Source organism: Papilio polytes, unplaced genomic scaffold (genome assembly GCF_000836215.1).
Source record: "Papilio polytes unplaced genomic scaffold, Ppol_1.0 DF823177.1, whole genome shotgun sequence".
Classification (NCBI taxonomy): Eukaryota; Metazoa; Arthropoda; class Insecta; order Lepidoptera; family Papilionidae; genus Papilio; species Papilio polytes.
Window position 1 is genome coordinate 123,856 of NW_013526027.1, and position 870 is coordinate 124,725.

The window sequence follows — 870 nt, forward strand, 5'->3', positions numbered from 1 at the left end:
GGCGGGCCACAGCGCCGACGCCGGCTATTGCCCTACGCTGATATGCCCGGCAAGGTCAAAGGCCTCCAGGTCATATGCAAGGTAACCTCCTACACATATCTTACTGGACAATCGAGGTTAAATTCTATTAACTTTCTTTATTCTTTTCAGAATATGAAGGTGATGACGTTCAGTTTCGCCAACTCGCCTATCGGCAATGGGCGTAAAGTGGCGATGGCGTTGGTACACCACGCGTTTCCCAAACGGCATGATCTACTGTTCGCGTTTGAGTACCGCGAACCATACTATCCTACCCTGCCCCCGGACCTCAACATGTTTCAACGCCCAGGGGACTGGAAACGGGAATTAGAGCGCTGCGAATGCCCACATTGGAGGATCACTTGTATAAACGGAACATCGGATGCCTTCATGTTAACTGCGGGAGAAACCCTCATAGTCCCCAGTTCGGTCCTCGATTACAATCTGATGGAATCCGCACGGCACTTCAGGTCGGGGAGGGTTCCTATTTGGGTGTGGGGGAGGCCCGAGGGTGCAGCACTATTAAGGAGTGGAGAATTGCTCCAGACTGAACAATCTGCAACCGCTGAAAGTGTTTTATTAGAACAGGTATGTTTTTTATAAGTTGGCAAACGAAGAAGCGACCGGTGCCCACTCAATCCACTTTTCCTTCCTATCATCTCTTAGGAAAAGGATGGAAAGGGAAAGGGACTTAAATTAGGTTTCCGGCACCACACTCATCAGACTGTACGCGAAATTGCTTACACTTCACACCTGTCTTTTGTGTGGTGGTATTTGTGAAGATGTACAGCGGGCTCTACCACTGTGTTATTCAAATCGAAATAAAAATGGTCCCGTGATAGGATATATAAT

General features: G+C 48.5%; 1 protein-coding gene across 1 annotated transcript in view; it reads left to right on the forward strand.

Annotated features, from left to right (window-relative positions):
• The window catches only part of LOC106105060 (myotubularin-related protein 10-B), a 13,685-nt gene that overhangs the window by 6,382 nt on the left and 6,433 nt on the right, over nt 1–870 (forward strand). Inside the window, exons 4-5 of the mRNA XM_013285285.1 lie at nt 5–81; nt 151–615. Of these exons, the coding sequence (XP_013140739.1) occupies nt 5–81; nt 151–615 (542 nt within the window). The remainder of the gene's footprint in view (nt 1–4; nt 82–150; nt 616–870) is intronic.